Source organism: Pelophylax lessonae (genome assembly GCF_965119305.1).
Source record: "Pelophylax lessonae genome assembly, chromosome: 13".
NCBI classification, from domain to species: Eukaryota; Metazoa; Chordata; class Amphibia; order Anura; family Ranidae; genus Pelophylax; species Pelophylax lessonae.
This window is the reverse complement of record NC_138780.1, coordinates 754604-770467: the sequence shown is the minus strand read 5'-3', so window position 1 is coordinate 770467 and position 15864 is coordinate 754604. Positions and strand designations below refer to the sequence as shown.

General features: G+C 52.1%; 1 protein-coding gene across 1 annotated transcript in view; it reads right to left on the bottom strand.

Moving 5' to 3' along the window:
- Positions 1-1231: 1231 nt before the first annotated feature.
- The window catches only part of LOC309569882 (GON-4-like protein), a gene marked incomplete at its 5' end in the record, with an annotated part of 39084 nt that continues 24451 nt past the window's right edge, over positions 1232-15864 (bottom strand). Inside the window, 11 exons of the mRNA XM_082275873.1 lie at positions 1232-1488; positions 4795-4897; positions 5090-5540; positions 5626-5680; positions 5753-5866; positions 6661-6777; positions 7167-7310; positions 8741-8884; positions 9000-9197; positions 9782-9963; positions 10051-10282. Coding sequence (XP_082131999.1) covers positions 1348-1488; positions 4795-4897; positions 5090-5540; positions 5626-5680; positions 5753-5866; positions 6661-6777; positions 7167-7310; positions 8741-8884; positions 9000-9197; positions 9782-9963; positions 10051-10282 — 1881 coding nt within the window. The 3' untranslated portion in view covers positions 1232-1347. The remainder of the gene's footprint in view (positions 1489-4794; positions 4898-5089; positions 5541-5625; positions 5681-5752; positions 5867-6660; positions 6778-7166; positions 7311-8740; positions 8885-8999; positions 9198-9781; positions 9964-10050; positions 10283-15864) is intronic.

Below are 15864 nucleotides of genomic sequence, written 5' to 3'. Positions count from 1 at the left end.
AGACCTCTGTGGAGAGCCCCAAGATTCCTATTCTACGACCTCTCTGTGGACCCCAAGCTTCCCATCCTTCTGATCTACGACCTCTTGGGGGGGCCCCAAGCTACTGCTCTTCCTGATCTATGGCCTCTCTGGGGAACCCCAAGCTTCCCATGTTCCTGATCTACGACCTCTTGTGGGGGCCCCAAGCTTCTCATCTTCCTGATCTAAGACCTCTGTGGAGAGTCCCAAGCTTTCTATATTCCTGACCTACGACCTCTCTGGGCAGCCCCAAGGTTATCTGCCCGATCTACAACCTCTCTGGGGAGCCCCAGGCTTCTTATCTTCCTGATCTACGACCCCTTGGGGGAGCCAAAAGTTTCCCATCTTCCTGATCTACAACTCCTTGGGGGAGCCACAGGTTTCTTATCTTCCTGATCTACGACCCCTTGGGGGAGCCACAGGTTTCCCATCTTCCTGATCCATGACCGCCCTGGGGGCCCCAAGCTTTTTACTGTCCTGATCTACGAACTTCCTAGAAAGGCCCAAGCTTATTTTCCTGATCTATGGCATCTGTTAGAATCTTCAGCATTTTACACTTTCAGGTGTGTCAGATGCCTTCATCCCCCACCATGCACTGCAGTTCTTGCTGATCATCCCAACATTATTACTGGTTCCTGGAGGGGGCAGGGGATGGAACCTGACATCTGGAGGGAGGAGGGGATGGAACCCAACATCTGAACACTACCGGAAGTGTTGGATTCTGTACATTTTGATGGAAAAGTAAAATCTCTCAGAATAGGATTGCTGGAAAGAAATCCTTGCTCTCTCCAGAAGTCGCTGGTCCCTGCGATGGCTGCCCTGCACAGTGTGATGAGGTCACCAAGATGGACATCAAGACGCATCAACAACTCCTGCACGGCTGGCATAGAAAAGACTAATATATCACCAAATACGGGAAAGGAACAAACCCAAATCCAGGAATACGCTCACCCAGAAACTGACAATTTAATGTCACAAATAATATATCCTAAAAACAATCTGTACAAATATCACGTGTCCATGTCAGAGATTTTCCTCAAATTGGGCGTGTCCATGTCAGTGATCCTCCCCGGAGTGGGCGTGTCCATGTCTGTAATCCTCCCCGGAGTGGGCGTGTCCATGTTAGTAATCCTCCCCGGAGTGGGCGTGCCCATGTCATACTAATCCTCCTCAAACTGTGTGTGCCCATGTCATAGTGATCCTCTATTGCGTGGGCATGTCATACTGAGCCTCCTCATAGTGGGCGTGTCCATGTTGCACTGAGCCTCCTCAGAGTGGGCGTGTCCATGTTGCACTGAGCCTCCTCAGAGTGGGCGTGTCCATGTCATACTAATCCTCCTCAGACTGGACAGCTTCAGGGTCAGACATATTCTCCTCCATCATTGCGGCATCCTCTTCCTCCTCCTCGTCTGAACTGGTAACGCAGCCCGTCTGGAAGAGACTAACGAGTTCCCGGAAACGCTGAGCCACCTGCCGAGAGAAAGAATTACGGTCACCTTTATACCATGAACACGTAGGACTTCCCCCAAAATCTTTTAACTGGAGTCCATTAGGGGACAGAGGGTGTAATTCAGGTAGATTGGGTTATGCTGGAAATTGGACACAAAGCTGTAAGGACAGCCCCAATATAATCCCTCCCACTCCCAGCACGCCTCAGTTTTGTAGCAAGCAATGGGAAGAGTAGGTCATGTGAACAGAGGGAGTGTACACCAAGAACAGGATTGGTCTCAGGGATCACAGGGATCTCAGGGACACACACAGGGTAAAGTAGTCTGGAACATTGGGACATCCAACTGAGGGATGGCCAACAACACAACGTCAAGCCAAGCAGCCCACAGTAACCAATAGGTTAGGAATAGTGTCCCATCATTGGTGTCATTGGCCCCATCATTGGTGTCAGTGGGAGGAATAGTGCCCCATCATTGGTGTCAGTGGGAGGAATATTGCCCCATCATTGGTATCAGTGGGAAGAATAGTGCCCCATCATTGGTGTCAGTGGGAGGAATAGTGCTCCATCATTGGTGTCAGTGGGGGGAATAGTGCTCCATCATTGGTGTCAGGGGAGGAATAGTGCCCCATCATTGGTGTCAGTGGGAGGAATAGTGCCCCATCATTGGTGTCAGTGGGAGGAATAGTGCCCCATCATTGGTGTCAGTGGGAGGAATAGTGCCCCATCATTGGTGTCAGTGGGAGGAATAGTGCCCCATCATTGGTGTCAGTGGGAGGAATAGTGCTCCATCATTGGTGTCAGTGGGAGGAATAGTGCCCCATCATTGGTGTCAGTGGAAGGAATAGTGTCCCATCATTGGTGTCAGTGGGAGGAATAGTGCCCCATCATTGGTGTCAGTGGGAGGAATAGTGCCCCATCATTGGTGTCAGTGGGAGGGAATAGTGCCCCATCATTGGTGTCAGTGGGAGGAATAGTGCCCCATCATTGGTATCAGTGGGAGGAATAGTGTCCCATCATTGGTGTCAGTGGGAGGAATAGTGCCCCATCATTGGTGTCAGTGGGAGGAATAGTACCCCATCATTGGTGTCAGTGGGGGGGAATAGTGCCCCATCATTGGTGTCAGATAGAAAGAGTGCCTCTATCATCGGTTTCAGTGGGAGTAAAGAGTGCTTCATCTTTGATATTAGGGGAGAAATGGTGCCCCATTATTGGTGGAAGGAATAGTGGCCAGATAAAGGCAAGCTAAGGGCCGCAGTTTGGAGACTGCTGGTTCAGATGGTCGGGGACTACATTGTCTCAACTCTCCCTCAACAGAAAGTCCTCCAGATCTCCTGCAATGGGAATGTCCTGGGAACCCAGAAAGGCCAGCACAGGGGCCAGCCCCTTGGTGAATACTGGAGGAATGGCCCCACACCCTGGAGACCGCAGCAAAGGAATCAGTGAGGTGCTGGAAAGATACAAGTACATATCCTGGATGTCCACAAAAGGTCAGAAGTCTCCCGATGAAGATATATGGCAGACCTAGGAGGTATGGTGGTGTTTTGGGGCCCCAATGAAGTGATATGGCAGACCTGGTAGGTATGGTGGATATTCTAGGCCTTCATGAAGGGATATGGCAGACCAGGGAGGTATGGTGGTGTTTTGGGCCCCAATTAAAATATATGGCAGACCAGGGAGGCATGGTGGTGTTTTGGGCCCCAATTAAAATATATGGCAGACCAGGGAGGTATGGTGGTGTTTCGGGCCCCAATTAAAATATATGGCAGACCAGGGAGGCATGGTGGTGTTTCGGGCCCCAATTAAAATATATGGCAGACCAGGGAGGTATGGTGGTGTTTCGGGCCCCAATTAAAATATATGGCAGACCAGGGAGGTATGGTGGTGTTTCGGGCCCCAATTAAGATATATGGCAGACCTACCAGGTATGGTGGATTTTCTGGGCCCCCATGAAAGAACATTGCAAACGTGGTAGATATGGTTGTGTTTCAGAGCCCTAATGAAGGTATATGACTGACCTGAGAGGTATGGTGGATCTTCCAGGTCCCAATGAAGGGATATGGGAGATCTGGGAGGTATTGTGGAGATTCTGGGCCTCAATGAAGGGATATGGGAGATCTGGGAGGTATGGTGGGGATCTTCCATGCCCCAATGAAGGGATATGGCAGACCCGGGAGGTATGGTGGATATTCCGGGCCCCAATGAAGGGATATGGGAGATCTGGGAGGTATGGTGGATCTTCCATGCCCCAATGAAGGGATATGGCAGACCCGGGAGGTATGGTGGATATTCCGGGCCCCAATGAAGGGATATGGGAGATCTGGGAGGTATGGTGGATCTTCCAGGTCCCAATGAAGGGATATGGGAAACCTGGGAAATATGGTGGATCTTCCAGGCCCCAATGAAGGGATATGGGAGACCTGGGAGGTATGGTGGATATTCCGGGCCCCAATGAAGGGATATGGCAGACCTGGGAGGCATGGTGGAACTTCCAGGTCCCAATGAAGGGATATGGCAGACCTGGGAGGTATGGTGGAACTTCCAGGTCCCAATGAAGGGATATGGCAGACCTGGGAGGCATGGTGCATCTTCCAGGCCCCAATGAAGGGATATGGCAGACCTGGGAGGTATGGTGGAACTTCCAGGCCCCAATGAAGGGATATGGGAGACCTGGGAGGTATGGTGCATCTTCCAGGCCCCAATGAAGGGATATGGCAGACCTGGGAGGTATGGTGGAACTTCCAGGTCCCAATGAAGGGATATGGCAGACCTGGGAGGTATGGTGCATCTTCCAGACCCCAATGAAGGGATATGGCAGACCTGGGAGGCATGGTGGAACTTCCAGGTCCCAATGAAGGGATATGGCAGACCTGGGAGGTATGGTGCATCTTCCAGGTCCCAATGAAGGGATATGAGAAACCTGGGAAATATGGTGGATCTTCCAGACCCCAATGAAGGGATATGGCAGACCTGGGAGGTATGGTGGAACTTCCAGGTCCCAATGAAGGCATATGGCAGACCTGGGAGGTATGGTGGAACTTCCAGGTCCCAATGAAGGGATATGGCAGACCTGGGAGGCATGGTGGAGTTGCTGGGCCTCAAAGAAATGTAGGGCTTTGAAATAGGAGAACAGTTGCCCCAATTTATTTGGGAACGGATCGGGTTGGAGTAGATCCCCTGGAAGTGTTCTTCCTTCCATGGGCGGTGACTCTCTTCTCACAGGGGGGGGCTGTAAAGTGATCAGCTAATCTGTGCTGTGCCATAGGCCGGTTGGGATAACAGACAGGTAACCGGTACTCCTTCATTGCATGGGGTGGGCGGAGTCTCACCTCAGAGGGACTCTTGTTGCCGAGCTGCTCAGAGATGGCATCGAACGTCTGGTCATGTGCTCCTCGCTCCTTGCACATGGTGAGGATGACCCGATCCGCCTCCCTGCAGAGACACGGGGATATCAGAGGACAATCATTCCAGTCATTCACTAGCGGGATGTTCTGCAGGATCACAGAGCAACCAGATTTTAGCCAGAACAGCTGTGGCTGGTTGCTATGGGTTACTGCAGCTCACCAGAAACAAAACGGATACACATTACTGTCAGCCAATCAGAAAGCCACTTCTGTGACTCACCTGGTCCACACAATGACCTTTTCTCCGCTGGAGCTGAGGCGAATATTCTTGGCGCAGACGGTGAGCGTCTGCTCCTCCCGATCGGCGGGCTGGAGGGCGGAGCTCTCAGGGGTGATGTTCGGCTCACAGAGGGAAGCGGTCGGTGTGGGACAGCGAGTGGCGCCCTCTGCTGGAGTCTCTGGATTTTCCACACTATTTGGGGTGCAGGGACCAGAATGGGATTGCGGGGAGCGCTCACTCTCTTTTTCTGTCAGTGTAGGAGGCGGGTCCTTGGAGGCATGAGGTCTGCGTGCTCCTCGCAAGGTGGAGCGTGTATTGTCCTTCGGTTGAGACCGCGGTTTGCTGGTGCTTTCTGTGATGCCGCGCGCATGCAGAGTGGAGCGGGATCTGTGTGCGGTCCCAGCGCTTGTCCTCTCCTCCCCTGAACTCTTTAGCAGAGACTTGCCTTCACCTGAATCAAAAGACGCAGCATAAGGTGACGGAGCCGAGGATCAAGGGACGGACGGGGGGTGGAGAAAGGCGATCGCATGACTTACCTGCTGAGCTCTGACGAAACGCGTCTGCCGACCTCTGAGGGCGATTTTCACAGGCCTGAGTACAGAAGACGAGACGTCAGACAGACGGACAGCCATAGACACCCATACCAGAGCCACAATCACCTACCTTACTGCTACAGTGACTGCACAGCCGCCTCTTACACCTCTTCAGTTTCTGCTCCGCCCCTCCATCATGACAAGAACACGGGCAGTCCTTCCCGCCCTCCAGCCAATCCACATCCTGCAATCACACACAAAATCAGCAACGGGGAATTTAGAGGAACCTGAAGATCCTCCGGGACCCCAATATTAGCATTCCAGATATCAGACCCCGGACACGTTCCTCCTCACCTTTTCCTGGGGACCCCAATATCAGCATTCCAGATCTTACACTGAATTTAGAGAGATCCCAAAAACCCCCTCCCCCCAGGTGAAAATCAGGATTACATTACAGACCTGGGACTCAGAGTGCTCCCTCCCCACCTTTTCCTGGGGACCCCAATATCAGGATTACAGATATCAGACCCCGGACTCAGGGCGATCCCCCCTCATCTTTTCCTAGGGACCCCAATATCAGGATTACAGATATCAGACCCCGGACTCAGGGCGATCCCCCCTCATCTTTTCCTGGGGACCCCAATATCAGGATTACAGATATCAGACCCTGGACTCAGGGCGATCCCCCCTCATCTTTTCCTGGGGACCCCAATATCAGGATTACAGATATCAGACCCCGGACTCAGGGCGATCCCCCCTCATCTTTTCCTGGGGACCCCAATATCAGGATTACAGATATCAGACCCCGGACTCAGAGCGATCCCCCCTCATATTTTCCTGGGGACCCCAATATCAGGATTACAGATATCAGACCCCGGACTCAGGGCGATCCCCCCTCATCTTTTCCTGGGGACCCCAATATCAGGATTACAGATATCAGACCCCAGACTCCGAGCGTTCCCCCCTCATCTTTTCCTGGGGACCCCAATATTAAGATTACAGATATCAGACCCCAGACTCAGCGAACTTCCCTCTCACCTTTTCCTGGCTCTGGCTGGCCTCCTTCCTCCTCTTGTTCCTCTGTGTTGGGGGCATTTTGTTTGGCTCCTCCTCCTCGTCCACTTCCGGTAACGTCACTTCTTCAAATCCATCAAACTACAGGAAACACTTTACTTTATCAACTGTCAAACCCCTCCCACTATCACAGACCCCTCCCACTACTGCTTTGTCACCTTCTTCCTCCCACTATGATCACAGACCCCTCCCACTACTATTCAGTCACGTTCCTCCTCCCACTATGATCACAGACCCCTGCCACTACTATACAGTCACATTCTTCCTACTATGATCACAGACTCCTCCCACTACTATTCAGTCACGTTCCTCCTCCCACTATGATAACAGACCCCTCCCACTACTATCCTTTCATCTTACTCCTCCCGGTATCACAGGCCCCTCCCACTACTGTCCTCCTCCCACTAAAGACACACCTCAGAGTTGGTCAGTCATCCCTCATTGGTCATCTACAATAAGGATCTACTTACCTTGTATTCCTTTTCCTCCGTCCAATTCATAACCTCAAAATCCTCCATGCGACTGGCCGGAGGTCTCAGCTGATCAAAGAAAAGTGAGAACTCTTCCTGAAGGTGATGGTGGCCCTTTAACAACTGAAACATCTGAGTCTTCAGCTGGAGAGAGATAACAGGAGAGAGGTGACAGGAGAGAGAGAGGGGGGAGGAGACTGCGCAGTGACAGGAGAGAGAGGGGGGAGGAGACTGCGCAGTGACAGGAGAGAGAGGGGGGAGGAGACTGTGCAGTGACAGGAGAGAGAGGGGGGAGGAGACTGTGCAGTGACAGGAGAGAGAGGGGGGAGGAGACTGCGCAGTGACAGGAGAGAGAAGGGGGAGGAGACTGCGCAGTGACAGGAGAGAGAGGGGGGAGGAGACTGTGCAGTGACAGGAGAGAGGGGGGGGAGGAGACTGCGCAGTGACAGGAGAGAGAGGGGGGAGGAGACTGCGCAGTGACAGGAGAGAGAGGGGGGAGGAGACTGCGCAGTGACAGGAGAGAGAGGGGGGAGGAGACTGCGCAGTGACAGGAGAGAGAGGGGGGAGGAGACTGCGCAGTGACAGGAGAGAGAGGGGGGAGGAGACTGCGCAGTGACAGGAGAGAGAGGGGGGAGGAGACTGCGCAGTGACAGGAGAGAGAGGGGGGAGGAGACTGCGCAGTGACAGGAGAGAGAGGGGGGAGGAGACTGTGCAGTGACAGGAGAGAGAGGGGGGAGGAGACTGCGCAGTGACAGGAGAGAGAGAGGGGGGAGGAGACTGTGCAGTGACAGGAGAGAGAGAGGGGGGAGGAGACTGCGCAGTGACAGGAGAGAGAGGGGGGAGGAGACTGCGCAGTGACAGGAGAGAGAGAGGGGGGAGGAGACTGCGCAGTGACAGGAGAGAGAGGGGGGAGGAGACTGCGCAGTGACAGGAGAGAGAGGGGGGAGGAGACTGCGCAGTGACAGGAGAGAGAGGGGGGAGGAGACTGCGCAGTGACAGGAGAGAGAGGGGGGAGGAGACTGCGCAGTGACAGGAGAGAGAGGGGGGAGGAGACTGCGCAGTGACAGGAGAGAGAGGGGGGAGGAGACTGCGCAGTGACAGGAGAGAGAGGGGGGAGGAGACTGCGCAGTGACAGGAGAGAGAGGGGGGAGGAGACTGCGCAGTGACAGGAGAGAGAGGGGGGAGGAGACTGCGCAGTGACAGGAGAGAGAGGGGGGAGGAGACTGCGCAGTGACAGGAGAGAGAGGGGGGAGGAGACTGTGCAGTGACAGGAGAGAGGGGGGGGGAGGAGACTGTGCAGTGACAGGAGAGAGGGGGGGAGGAGACTGTGCAGTGACAGGAGAGGGGGGGGGGAGGAGACTGCGCAGTGACAGGAAAGAGGGGGGGGGAGGAGACTGTGCAGTGACAGGAAAGAGGGGGGGGAGGAGACTGTGCAGTGACAGGAAAGAGGGGGGGGAGGAGACTGTGCAGTGACAGGAAAGAGGGGGGGGAGGAGACTGTGCAGTGACAGGAGAGAGAGGGGAGGAGACTGTGCAGTGACAGGTGTAATGATTGGTCCCTGGTTCAGTACTAACCTTTCCAATCTCCTGCAGGGGGCACTCTGCACAGCTCTGCAGTAGTTTGATAATCTTCTGGTGATGAGCGGGGTTCTCCTTAAAACAAATCTCTAACTGGCGCAGGAATCGGCGGCTCTTCTCGAACGCTTGCTGTTCTTCAAACTGGAAATAATGGGAGTGGCTTGTAACAAAAGGACACCAACCAGGGGGTTTCACTGCGCGTGGGGACACTGGGGGGGGGGGGGGTACACTGCGTTTGGGGGGTGATGTCACTCACCAGGCCACACTCCAGCGCTTGTTCCGGGAGTAGGAAGGCAGCGAAGTCTTTGAGAAGCTGAGGCCAATCATGGAGGAGGTGCTGGAGACTTTCATAGAGATCCACCGCCGTCCTCTTATTACTCCGCGTCTCATACTCATAGATCATGTTCAGGAACTGTTCATAGGTCCCCGGGACCGACTGCAGAGCCTCCCGCACCTGAGAGGGGACACAAACCCAACCCCATCAGAGGGGGGCACACAAACCCCATCACAGGGGGGGGCACACAAACCCCATCACAGGGGGGGCACACTGTCCACACACACAACACGGCACCTCAACTCTGTCACATTATAGGAGCTTCTCACCAGTCATTCCATATCAGAGCTTCTCACCAAAGTCATCCGCCTCAAATGAGGGGTCTCCACACAATCAGGGGTCTCATACGAGGAGTCTCACAATCAAGGGTCTCATACGAGGAGTCTCACAATCAAGGGTCTCATACGAGGAGTCTCACAATCAAGGGTCTCATACGAGGAGTCTCACAATCAAGGGTCTCATACGAGGAGTCTCACAATCAAGGGTCTCATACGAGTCGTCTCACAATCAAGGGTCTCATACGAGTCGTCTCACAATCAAGGGTCTCATACGAGGAGTCTCACAATCAGGGGTCTCATACGAGGAGTCTCACAATCAGGGGTCTCACTACTTATGGGTCTTCTCACAATCAAGGGTCTCATACGAGGAGTCTCACAATCAGGGGTCTCACTACTTATGGGTCTTCTCACAATCAGGGGTCTCACCCGGTTGAGGTAGGAGCGGGCGTACGCCATGTCTTTCTGCTCCCTCAGAGGGTCCTTCAGAAGGATCTTCTCATCATACAGGAGGAGCAGTTTGGAGGCATCCTTGCTGGCTCGTGTGCGCCCTCTTCTGTTCCGGACGCGATGGGCACTGGGGCCCTTGGAGCTCGTACGTCTCCTCTCTCCTAGAAAACATGGTGGCATGATGACTCCGCCCCAGTCAGAACCTGACCAATACACATTCACCTCCCCCAATATCAGACAGAACTTACCAGCAGGGGTGACATTGGTCTCTACAGGAGCTGGAGATGGGACTCGAAGGTGAGAGGCATCCAGCTTTTCCCCCTCCTCCCCCGTCTCATCTGTCATCTCCTCTGCTTTGTGTAATGAAACCTCGGCTGCGTCCTCCTCCTCCGTGTTCTCCTCCTGGGAGTTCTCCTCCGAGTCCGCCTCCTGGCTCAGCCGCCTCTCCGAGGCCAACCACGTCAGCTTCTCCATGGTCTCCTGACAACATAGCCGGGATTACCACCACACTGTACACCCCCCCCCCCGACACTGCCAGTATACACCACACTGTAAACACCTCCCCCCCCACACACTGCCAGTATACACCACACTGTACACCCCCCCCCCCCGACACTGCCAGTATACACCACACTGTACACACCCCCCCCACCCCCACACACTGCCAGTATACACCACACTGTACACACCTCCCCCCCCCCCACACTGCCAGTATACACCACGCTGTACACCCCCCCCCCACACTGCCAGTATACACCACACTGTACACACACACCCCCTCACTGCCAGTATACACCACACTGTACACACACACACACACCCTCACTGCCAGTATACACCACACTGTACACACCCCCCCCCCCACACTGCCAGTATACACCACACTGTACACCCCCCCCCCCCCCACACTGCCAGTATACACCACACTGTACACACCACGTCAGCTTCTCCATGGTCTCCTGACAACACACAGCCGGAATTACATCCTGAGACCTCCACACTGCCAGTATACACCACACTGTACATGTTATAGGTGTTATACCTGAAGGGTTTCACATGTACTGTCACTTTAAGGCTGGCTCCACCCAGGAGTGATGACAAGGGTCAAGGGGCAGAGTGGCCATCTTAGACACATGCAGAGATGCATTGATATACAGAGCTGTCCTGTAATGCATGTTGTAGTGTACAATGAGTACTGAATAAACAACCGTTGTACCAGATCAGAGTCCTGTGTCTCTCACAACACAGAGAACATAACAGTGGCGACGAGGATGGGATTTACAAGGTTATTATCCGTGTGAGAAAAGAAAGAAAGAAAAAAACTCTGGATTGTCAGCTGGATACAAACACCCACAGAGCCCAGCAGGAAAATATGTCATTGATTGGGACATTAAGTGAATTTGATGGAGAACAGACATCGTGGAGTTCCTGGGTTGAGAGACTGGAACAATATTTCTGTGCAAATGCCATCCCAGGCGACAGGCAAGTAGCAGTATTTCTGACACTGGTTGGTGCTAGGACATATGACACTCTTAGGGATCTCCTTTTCCCTGAAAAACCAGCAACTAAGTGGCAGAGCTCCTGACACTGTTAGGGAATCACTTCCAGCCTAAACCACTAGAGATTGCAGAAAGATTCCGGTTCTATCAGCGGCAGCCGGGTGAAGATATTAAGGCTTATGTGCTCGCCCTTCGCAGACTAGCCTCAACCTGTTCTTTTGGGGAGTATTTACCGACTGCCCTGAGGGATAAGTTTGTCATTGGACTAAATAGTGAGTCTAGCCAAAAGGGACTGTTAACAGAGAAAGACTTTACCCTTACAAAGGCAATTGAGATAGCTTCAGTGATGGAAATGGCTGTGAAAGATACAGAGGCATTGAACCCCCAGAGCAGAAGGGAAGAGGTTAAAGAGGAAGTTTTCAGAACAGCAGTCAAGCCAACAGCAGCTAACGGTAAATATAGACCCTCACCAAGCCGGGAGTCATCTTGCTACCGTTGTGGGAATACAGACCATGATCACAAAGTCTGCCGGTTTAAGGATCAGCTCTGTCATAATTGTGGTAAGGCAGGCCATCTGAAACGAGTCTGTCGTAGTAAGAAGGTGTGAAATAAACAACCTCTGAACACCAGGACAAAGGCATATATGGTGGGAAGATATACATCGTCATCTGAATCAGAGGATGAGGAATTGCTCCACAGATTGGACATACATCATATGCATTCAGCACCCTCAGCAATGACTGTAGAGGTAACCGTGGAAGGAAAGAAACTCAAGATGGATGTAGACACAGGAGCAGCAGTTTCAGTTATCACCCAGAAACAATGGAGAAAACTTCTGATCCGAACAACTGTCTGTCCAACACCAATCAAACTGCAGACATACTCAAAGCAGATACTCCACCCACTGGGGTACGTGAAAGTACAGGTATCCTACAAGGGTCAGACAAAGAGAATGCCATTATATATCCTAGAACATGGGGGACCCCCTCTTTTTGGGAGAGACTGGATTGCTCACTTTGGCATGCCAGACATCGTCATTAACCCCTGCAACACCGTGACCATCCCATCAAGAGACAACGAGGGATGGGTGGAATCCCTGAAACAGCGATTCCCACAAGTCTTTGATAACCATTTGGGGAAAATAAAGCATGACTGTGTGAGACTCAGGCTGAAACCCAATGCCCAGCCTAGGTTCTTCAAAGCTCGGACGGTACCTTTCGCACTCCGAGCAGGTGTGGAAGCTGAACTAAGCCGGCTGGAGGAACAAGGTGTCATCTCAAAGGTAGAGCACAGCGAGTGGGCATCACCAGTTGTACCAGTAAAGAAAGCGAATGGGGACTTACGTATTTGTGGCGATTTACGCATGGCACTAAATTCTCAACTGGAGATAGACCAGTATCCCCTACCCAAAGTAGATGACATTTTTGCCTCCCTTGCAGGAGGTCAAAAGTTCACCAAGCTTGATCTCAGGCAAGCTTATTTACAGTTTGAGGTCCACCCTTCGTCCCTCAAGTTTCTAACCATCAACACTCACAAGGGACTGTATGAATACAATCGGATGGTGTTTGGGGTAGCCTCCGCCCCAGCCATTTGGCAACGCAAAATGGATGAGATTTTGGTGGACATTCCTTTCACACAGTGCCTGTTAGATGACATGCTCATCACTGGCCTGACGGACCATGAACACAAGCGTAACGTGGAGCTTGTGTTGGCGAGACTCCAAGAGCAGGGTCTGAAAGTGAACTTAGCGAAATGCCAATTCATGGTACCTAAATTGGAGTTTTGTGGCCACCTTGTGGATGCAGAGGGTATACACACCACGGAAGCCAAAGTTGATGCTTTAGTAAAAGCTCCAGCCCCAACCAACGTCCAACAGCTGCGATCATACCTGGGCTTGCTGAACTATTACCACAAATTCCTGCCGGATCTAGCACACGCTTTGTTTCCATTAACCACTTGCCAACCAGTCACTGGGACTGTACTGCGGCAAAGTGGCTTGATTCCGTCAAGCGACGTAGACCTACGTCGCTGGACTCCTCCCCTTGTGGGCGGCGCTCGCGTGCCGCCAGAGGCTCGCTCCCGCTGTTTTCAGTCACAGCGGGAGTCGGGCCAGGGGAGGGGCAGCGGCGATCATCGGGGAATCGAGTTTGGAGATCCGCCCGCTTGTGTAAACAAAGCTGGCGGATCTCCCAAGTGACAAACAGTGACAGATTGCTGAACATGCGATCTGTCCCTGTGTCACTCAGTCACCTCCCCCCACACACGTTAGTAAGCACCAGGTATACACTAACCCCTCCCTCTCCAATAAAATTAACCCCTTCCCTGCCAGTGTCATTTTTACAGTAACAGTGCATATTTATAGCACTGATTACTGTAGTAATGTCACTGGTACCCCCAAAAGTGTCAAAAATGTCAGTCAAGGGTCCGATCTGTCCGCCGCAATGTCGCCGTCCCACAAAAAAAAAAAAAAAAAAAAGTCACAGATCGCCGCCATTACTCGTTAAAAAAAAAAACCAACAAAAATTACAAAAATCTTTCCTGTAGTTAGTAAACGCAATAACTTTTGCGCAAACCAATCAAAATACGCTTATTGTGATTTCTTTCACCAAACATATGTAGCAGAAAACAAATTGGCCAAAAATTTTAAAAAATTTTGATTTTTACTTTTTTGGGGGGGCGGGGGGGGGGGGGGGGGGGGGAATTTCATATAAAAAAAAAATGTGAAAAATATTGTTATTTTTTCAAAATGTACGCTCTTTTTTTGTTTATAGCACAAAAAGTAAAAAAAAAATCACACAGGTGATCAAATACCACCAAAAGAAAGCTCTGTTTGTGGGGAAAAAAAAGGACGTAAATTTTGTTTGGGTACAGCGTCGCACGACCGCTCAATTGTCAGTTAAAGTCGCACAGTGCCGAATCGCAAAAAGTGGCCTGGACGTAAGACAGCAAAATCCTCCGGTGGTAAAGTGGTTAAACAAGCTTTTGGAGACACACTCCAGATGGAACTGGTCGGCTGCATGCCAACGTGCTTTTGAAGTTTCTAAGCGAAAGCTGTTGGCGTCACGCATGCTCGTGCACTATGACCTCCAAAGGCCTCTCACATTGGCTTGTGATGCCTCACCCTATGGTCTGGGGGCTGTACTATCTCACGTTTTACCAGATGGGTCAGAGAAACCTGTGGCATTCGCCTCCAGGTCCTTGACAAAAGCAGAAAGCAATTACTCTCACATTGACAAAGAGGCTCTAGCGCTCATATGGGCAATTAGGAAGTTTCATCTTTACCTGTATGGTAGGGAATTCACCATACTGACTGATCATAAACCACTCCTTCAGATCTTTAGCCCTGACAAAGGCATCTCCCAGACGACTGCGGCCCGTCTTCAACGCTATGCCCTATTCTTGGGAGCATATAGCTACAAAATCCAGTATCGCAGCCATGATGCCAATGCGGACGCCATGTCCCGTCTGACAAGGACATTAACAGACTCTTCTCCACCTGTCAAGAGTTGTCGTTACACCAGCCTGTCCTTTCTGTCTTCCGGGGAAGTAGCAGCCCATACAGCCAAGGATACCTTCCTTAAGACAATACTCTCCTGGGTACGGTACGGTTGGCCTGCAACTGTCACACAGGATTATGAACCTTACTTCCGTAGGCGTCTGGAATTAACTGTGGCTGGCAACTGTGTTTTAGGTGATCGTTCCATAGACCCTCCGGAGACACATTCTGGACTTGCTACATACTGGTCATCCCGGGGGCACACGTATGAAACAAAAGGCCCGAGGCTATGTGTGGTGGCCGAACCTAGACTCAGATATCACGACATATGTGAATGCGTGTGCTGGATGTGCACAAACTGCAAAAGACCCTCCTCGAGGGTGCGTCCAGCCCTGGACTTGGCCCACGGTTCCTTGGTTTCGCCTACACTTGGACTTTGCAGGCCCGATCAGAGGACACACCTTTTTGATCATTATTGATGCCCATTCAAAGTGGCCTGAGGTCGTTCCTGTTACTCAGCCAACGACTAAGGCGACGATTTCCATACTGTTACATCTCGCTGCTACATTTGGATACCCCAGAGAAATCGTCACAGACAACGGTGCACAATTCACAAGCCAGGAGTTTCAGGGTTTCCTGACTGCCCACAACATCAAACACAAGTTGACCGCACCTTACCACCCGGCTACAAATGGTCAAGCAGAAAGGGTTGTACAAACCTTCAAACGCTATTTCAAAGCTACTGTGGCTACAAGTAAACAACAGTCCCTGTCACCCCAGCAGCTGGACTCCTTCCTTTCTGCTTACAGAACCACACCACATGCAACCACTGGGGAAAACTCCAGCTGAACTTCTTTTGGGTCGGCAGCCATGGACTGTTTTGGACATGCTCCGCCCTCAAACGGTCCAGGAACATGTATGGCAGTCCCAAGACAAGAGGGTCGAACACGACGAGATTCCCCAGTTTACAGCCCAGCAAAAGGTATGGGCTCGATCATTCTCAGCTGCCTGAATCCCTGACATCGGCTGCACCTCCAGTGTCTCAAGGATCTGCTCCTACCGGATCA